The following is a 6,899-nucleotide window of genomic DNA, read 5'->3' as shown; positions in this document are numbered from 1 at the left end:
GTTTCACTTCCTCAAGCCCAGCTGCTGTGATGCTCGGAGGCGGGGACGAGGAGACCCGGGGAGCGCTCCAGCATTGGGTGAGCTGTTCGCCTCCAGTGTCCAATCGCCCTCCATCAGTGGCAACTTCTTCCCCAAAACCTACTTGATATCTGTGCCAAAAAAAAAAGTTTGGTGCAGATGAGTTTTGTTTTTTTTGGTGAGGGAGGGGGGGAACCTGGAAGAAGAAGGAAAAACTTTTTTTTGTTGGGAGTTCCGAAAGAAAGGCAAAGCGAGAATTATTATTATTTTTTTTTTTGGAGGGGTGGAGGGGGAGGGGGGGGGGGCAACACACGTACACACGGACACAGAGAGACACACACAGACACAGACACAGAGAGACACACACAGGCACAGAGAGAGAGAGAGAGAGACACACACACACACACGCACAGACACAGAGAGACACACACAGACAGAGAGAGAGAGACACACACACACAGACACACACACAGAGACACACACACACAGACACACACACACAGACACACACACACACAGCGCAGATACTTTCAGCCTATTTTAGACCTCAAACCCTTTCCCAAACCATTGCATTTGCAGTTTGCTGTGTGTGTGTGTGTTTTTCTCTCTGAACACACCAAAAAAAAAGAAGAAAGAAAAGGCGCAACTCAACACTCAAAAACCCAGGGAAGAGCGGAGTGTGGGGGGTGGTGGAGGTGGTGGTGGGTGGGTGGGGGGGGGGTCCGGATTGCACAATGTACACCACGGGACTCGCTCCGTATTACGCCGGCAACTTCAGCCTCTGGTCCGCGTACTGCTCCAACAGCTTTCTGGAATCGGTCAAGAAGCCCTCGTTCTGCATCGCGGACATCCTGCACTTGGGCGACGGCGAGAGCTTCAGCGCCAGCGGCTCCGGCCAGACCCCCCTGCCCAGCCCGCCCGGGGGGGTCCTGGCGCACCTGACCCAGACCTCGGGCTCCCCACTGCGCCCCACGCCCGTGGCCCCCGAGCCTCCTCCACTGCCCCACGGCTACAGCCCGAGAGTCTCCTCGGCCTCTTCCTACCACCACCACCACCACCACCACCAGCAGCAGCAGCAGCACCATCACCACCACCACCAGCAGCAGCACCAGCAGCACCAGCACAGAGCCCCCCCGGCCGTCTGCCCTCCCTCGTCGGCTCGCACCCACCTCTCCGCCGGCGGCTCTCTCCAGCAGTGCCCCCCCCCCACCAGCAAGGACCTGAAGTTTGGCATCGACCGCATTCTGTCGGCGGATTTCGACTTCAAGATCAAAGACTGCACCAGTTTGCGAGGTACACAGAGAGAGAGAGAGAGAGAGAAGGCCAAAAAAAAAACAAAAAGGGGGTCTTTTTTTAAAAAAAAAATGTATTTCTTTCCTTTTTTTTCTCCCCACTCTTCTCTCTTTTCTCCCTCTCTGCCTTCTTCTTTCTATTGGGACATCAACCGGAGAAGGCCGTGGGATAGAGTGGCACTTTATTACACACTGGGTTCTCCCTCCACCCCCCCCCCCCCCCCCCCACTCTCTCCCTACACCTCCCCACTCGACTTTATGTTATTTTATTTTTTTGGGGGGTGGGGGGGGGGGGGGGGGGGAAATAAGTGGTCGATCTTCTCTTCGCGATCGGTGTGGATTTTCCTTTGGTTTTTGGGGGGAGGGGGTGGGGGGGGGGTGATAGAGAGAGAGAGAGACAGGAACCCCCTAATTCGCGAAAGTGATTGATTTCATCCTCCAAAGAAAGAGCAGGAAAGAAATCATATATCATATTATATATATATATATATAGGTATATTTTTAAGGGACAGTATCTGTTCCCTCCTCCCCACCACCACCCACTCCCCCTCCACCACCCACCCCCCCCCCCCACCCCCCAACTACGATCGATATTGTAATATTGTAATATCGATGTTGGCAAAAGAAAATGAACGCGTACACAACACAACACAACACAACACCACACAACACCAAATGAATAACAAGCAGCGAGAAGCCATCCCGACAAGTCTCTCAGCGGAGTGAGGAATGTCCCAGTCCTTTCCTGGGCTCTGGTAAACTTTAAACCCCCCCCCCCCCCCACCAAATCTCTGCAAAATTCACACCGACCTTCCCGGAACGGGGCCGACTTCGACTTCCACGACTGAAAGTTTGCGTGAGGCCAAATATATCCGGATATGTCCCTCCACCCAAGTCTGACCCGGGGCAGAGTTAGTGGGCAAAGCGCTGCTGAGCGAATTGAGGTCGAGATGTTGTCATATTTGTATGTTCTCTCTCTCTCTCTCTCTCTCTCTCTGTATGTGTGTATATATATATATATACCTACATGAAGGAGATGAAGGAACTCTTATTAATGTATGTTGTTCTGTGTTTTTTTACTCCCAGATCTGACGTCTTTAATGGGCACAAGCCGCCAGGCTGGAGTGCATATCTCGGTGCAGAGCTCAGCGAGTCAGTTCTTTGCGTCGCTGGACCCCGGCCTTGGTGAGAGTCCTTCAATTCTCAACCCGCTTACCGGCTCCAGATCCTCAGCCCAGCACCACTATCAGGACACTTTCCCAGGTTAATAGTCTTGATTTGTCACACTGGGTGGCTGGCCTGGTCTGGGTTGGGTTGGGTTGGGTTGGGGTGGGGTGGTTGGATGGGTGGGTGGGTGAGAGGGGCAAGGGAGTGTGGGGAAAGAGAGAGAGAGAGAGGGAAGATGGAACTATTTCCTCAGATTTGGACATTATTATTATTATTATTATTAAAGAGATATTGGTCAATAAAGATCAATCAATCAATAAAGATCAATCAATCAATCAATAAAGATTAAGATCAATAAAGAGACATTTCTGGCTCTTCAAAGGAAAAGCGCTACGTTTCAGTGAAGAGAGCCTGATCTTAACTTAACTCGTGATGTGTACCTGGGGTGGTAGTCATTCTTAAGCTTGGCTTCAATATATATATATATTTTTAATTGTTTTTCGAACAAATCAACAATTCAGCCAACAATTCCCTCTGTAGAAAACCGGATAACTTGAGTGTGTGTGGGGGGGGGTGGGTTGAGTGGGAGAGAGAAGGCAGCAAATAGAGCAACATTTACGACGTTTTTTTTTTCTTTTTACGATTATTTTATTTTATTATTTATTATTAAAACAAAAAAATTCCGTGTGGGACGTTAACCTGTGCACCACTGGTGCGGGTGAGGGCGGGCGGCAGCAGAGAGGGCTTTCACTCCGCAGGAATATTAATCCACACTGACTGGACCCGGCGTGAACGCGAGATTATTTCAGCCGAAAGAAAGACAGAAAGAAAGACAGAAAGAAAGATAGAAAGACAGAAAGAAAGACAGAACCCTTTAGCTCTGACCTGTGGGAAACTGGAAAAAAAAGAGCCTTTGATTTCAGTTCTATGTTACAAACTTAAATAGAAAAACACAAAGACACACATCAGGGGTACAAATGCATCGTAGCACATCGGATAACCAATCCCCCCCCCCACCCCCACACCCCCCCACCCACAACCTCTCTCTCTCCCTCTCTCTCTCACACTCACTCACCACCCACCACCCACCCACCCTCTGCACCCATTTATTATTTGAACCACACGTCTAACTCCGAGTGCGATGCAAAGACTCCGTCCTTTGCGCCCAAGTTCCAACCCTTCCGCTCCTGATTTTTATTTTTCCTTCAAACTTTTTTTTTTCTCTCTCTTTCTTTTGTTTCGTTCGTCCGTTCGTCGTTGGGTTTTTTTTTTTTTGAAACTCAGCAGGACCTTACGCCGTCCTAACCAAAGACACGATGCCCCAGACCTACAAACGCAAGCGGTCCTGGTCCAGAGCCGTGTTCTCCAACCTCCAGAGGAAAGGGCTCGAGAAGCGGTTTGAGATCCAGAAATACGTGACCAAACCCGACAGGAAACAACTCGCGGCGATGCTGGGACTGACCGACGCTCAGGTTGGTTGACACACATTTAATCTGTGTGTCCCCCCCCCCCCCACCACCCCATCCCATCCCACCCCACCCCACCTCACCCCACCCCGGGCACAGGCACAGACACCCCCAATGTATGCACTTAAATTAACTTTTGTGCGTATGTGTGTGTGTGTGTGTGTGAGTGAGTGCGTCTGGTAAAAAGGGACCCACACAACCCCCCCCTCACACACACCCTCACACACACACCACACACACCACACACACCACACACACACCTACACACCACACACACCACACACACACCCACACACCCCTACACACACAAGAAAGATATTGGGGGTATATCTTAAGAGAGAGAGAGAGAGAGAGAGAAAAATACAGAAACTGCGGGAAATCCTGACAACAAACGGTCGGTTCTGGTGGGAAAAGGGAAACAGTCCCGAGGCAGTTCTCAGGCCGATACGATGAAATAACGCCCTGTTATATAATAGTGCGGATCCTCCTTTGCGCGTTGATCTGTGCGCCTTTGTCTAAGCGTATCGCCTCGAAGGGTTTCGGGCGGAATATAACTATATATCTGTGTGTATGTATATTATACTACTAATAATAATAATATACCGTAAAGTGTGCGTATTTTCTGGGCGAAAAAACAGGCGATTTTTGTGTCTGTGACACAAAACACGTGTGGAACTGCACGTGGAGTTGGCGGCGTGTGAGTCTTTAGCCACCAGGACGGGAACAGGGGAAGAGTGCACAGGCCCCCTTTAGCTGCAGATATACCTTCACCGCGAACCCCCCCCCCCCCCCCCCTCCAACCCCCCCCCAAAAAAAACACACACACAAGTCACGGATTCAGAAAGAAAAGAAAAAAAAATCTGTGAAATTCTCTCTCACACACACACACACACACAGCGACTCAGTAACCCATCACCCCCCCCCATCACCACAACCACCCTCCCCTAATCTGCCCCCCCACTTAGTTGTCAACAGGAAAAAAAAAGGACTCTATTTGCAAATGAATTAAATGTGCAAAACGGAGTAAGAGAGGAAGAAACGATTTGCTTACTAGAAAAAAAAATGCAGGGCCTTCCTTCATATTTTCGGTGTAGTTGGTAAAAGGTAAAAGAGGCAAATAAATAAATCAGTGAACAGTTTGACTAAGACTTGACTCACATCCTCTCTCTCTCCATCCCAACCCCCCCTCCCCCCCCCCCACACACACACGCACACTCCTCCAATGAACAGGACCCCCCCCCGCAAAAAAAAGAGGTGTTATTTTATTTCAATGAAATGCATTATTTTCTTGGGGTGGAGGGGGGGTTGGGGGGGGAGGGGGGTGTCCTTTGTCCCCTTCTGAATTTGTGTGTTTTATTTTCTTCGCTTTCTCTCCCTCTCCCCCTCTCCCCCCCCTCTCCCTCCCTCTCTCTCCCTCTCCCCCTCCTCCTCTCCCCTCCCTCCTCTCTCTCCCTCTCCCTCCCTCTCCCCTCTCCCTCCCTCTCTCTCCCTCTCCCTCTCTCTCCCTCTCCCCCTCTCTCCTCCCTCCCTCTCCCTCCCACGTCCCCTCTCTCTCCCCTCCCTCCCTCTCCCCTCTCTCCCTCCCTCCCCTCCCTCTCCCTCCCTCTCCCCCTCCCTCTCCCTCCTCCTCTCCCCCTCCCTCTCCCTCCTTCTCCCTCCTCTCTCCCTCTCCCCTCTCTCCCTCCCCCCTCCCTCTCTCTCTCCCTCCCTCTCCCTCTCCCTCTCCCTCCCTCCTCGCCTCTCCCCCTCCCTCCTCCCCTCTCCCCCCTCCCTCCTCTCCCCTCCTCCCTCTCTCCCCCACTCTCCCCCTCCCTCCCCTCCCCTCTCTCTCCCCCTCTCTCCCTCTCCCTCCCTCTCTCTCCCTCTCCTCTCCCTCTCCCTCTCTCTCCCTCCTCCCTCCCTCCCTCTCCCTCTCCCCTCCCTCCCTCTCCCTCCTCTCCCCCTCTCTCCCTCCCTCCCTCTCCCTCCCTCCCCCTCCCCCTCTCTCCTCTCCTCTCTCCCCCTCCTTCGGAAACCGCAGGTGAAAGTCTGGTTTCAGAACAGACGGATGAAGTGGAGACACTCCAAAGAAGCTCAGGCCCAGAAAGAGAAGGAAAAGGAGCCTCTGGAGAAGCCGAGCCCCCAGGAGGGCGAGCGAGGGGCGAGGGACACGACCCCCCTCCCCCGCAGCGACAGCGACGGGACCGACTCCGAATCCACTGACATTAACGACGCGAAAGAACTCGAGTCGCACGACGGCGGCGGCGACAGTGCCCTCAGGTCCGGTCTCACCCCCTCCAGCACCGGGGAGTCCCATCAAAGCGACTCACCGGCTCACAGTGCCCCCGCCTCACCGGCTCAGACTGTGCTATTAAAATAATAATGCTTTTTTTTTAACCCCCCCCACCCTCCTCCTCCTCTCTCCCCCCTCTCTCTCCCCCTCCCTCCCTCTCTCTCCCCCTCCCTCTCTCCTTCCCTCCCTCCCTCTCTCCCCCCTCTCTCCCCCTCTCTCTCCCCCTCCCTCTCTCCCTCCCTCCCTCTCCCCCCTCTCTCTCCCTCCTCTCCCTCCCCTCCCTCCCTCTCTCCCCCCCTCTCTCTCCCCTCTCTCCACCCCTCCCTCCCTCTCTCCCCCCTCTCTCCCTCTCTCTCTCCTCCCTCTCCCTCCCTCTCTCCCACACCCCCTCCCTCCCTCTCCCTCTCTCTCTCCCTCTCTCTCCCCTCCCTTGCTCTCTCCCTCCCTCCCTCCCCTCCCTCCCTCCCTCCTCTCCCCTTCCCCCGAAAGCCAACGGGATTACCACGATGTAAAAAGGACATATTTTTTATTCTCCCCCCAACCACCACCACCACCGCCCCCCCACCCTCCTCCCTCCTACCTCTCCCCCCCCCCCCCCCACACCACAGTACAGTAAGTTATATTGCCGCGAGAGAGAAAAAGAAAGAGAAATAGATCTTAACTTCTTCCCAGGCTTTCCCTCCC

The 6,899-nt window shown here is 53.4% G+C and overlaps 1 protein-coding gene across 4 annotated transcripts; it reads left to right on the top strand.

Annotated features, from left to right (window-relative positions):
• The first annotated feature begins 725 nt into the window (after positions 1 to 725).
• hlx1 (H2.0-like homeo box 1 (Drosophila)) lies at positions 726 to 6,325 on the top strand. Of its 4 annotated transcripts, none has more exons than XM_042333295.1 (4): positions 726 to 1,311; positions 2,397 to 2,495; positions 3,765 to 3,949; positions 5,964 to 6,325. In XM_042333295.1, exons 1-4 carry the CDS (start codon positions 753 to 755, stop codon positions 6,300 to 6,302), a joined length of 1,182 nt encoding a protein of 393 aa, XP_042189229.1. In that variant the 5' UTR covers positions 726 to 752; the 3' UTR covers positions 6,303 to 6,325. The 4 variants fall into 4 exon arrangements, with proteins under 4 accessions (XP_042189229.1, XP_042189228.1, XP_042189227.1 ...); XM_042333294.1 differs by having other exon boundaries at positions 3,762 to 3,949; XM_042333293.1 differs by having other exon boundaries at positions 2,397 to 2,573.
• Positions 6,326 to 6,899: the final 574 nt, after the last annotated feature.

The sequence above is a fragment of the Callorhinchus milii genome, unplaced genomic scaffold (genome assembly GCF_018977255.1).
Source record: "Callorhinchus milii isolate IMCB2004 unplaced genomic scaffold, IMCB_Cmil_1.0 Scaffold3, whole genome shotgun sequence".
Classification (NCBI taxonomy): Eukaryota; Metazoa; Chordata; class Chondrichthyes; order Chimaeriformes; family Callorhinchidae; genus Callorhinchus; species Callorhinchus milii.
This window is presented reverse-complemented; position numbering and strand designations above follow the sequence as displayed.

Bases quoted from the DNA above. Each gene is read 5' to 3' on its own strand.
- hlx1 (XM_042333292.1), top strand. From the start codon at position 753: ATGTACACCACGGGACTCGCTCCGTATTACGCCGGCAACTTCAGCCTC. The intron at 1,312-2,396 runs GTACACAGAGAG...TTTTACTCCCAG, and splicing joins AGACTGCACCAGTTTGCGAG to ATCTGACGTCTTTAATGGGC. The intron at 3,950-5,963 runs GTTGGTTGACAC...CGGAAACCGCAG, and splicing joins TGGGACTGACCGACGCTCAG to GTGAAAGTCTGGTTTCAGAA.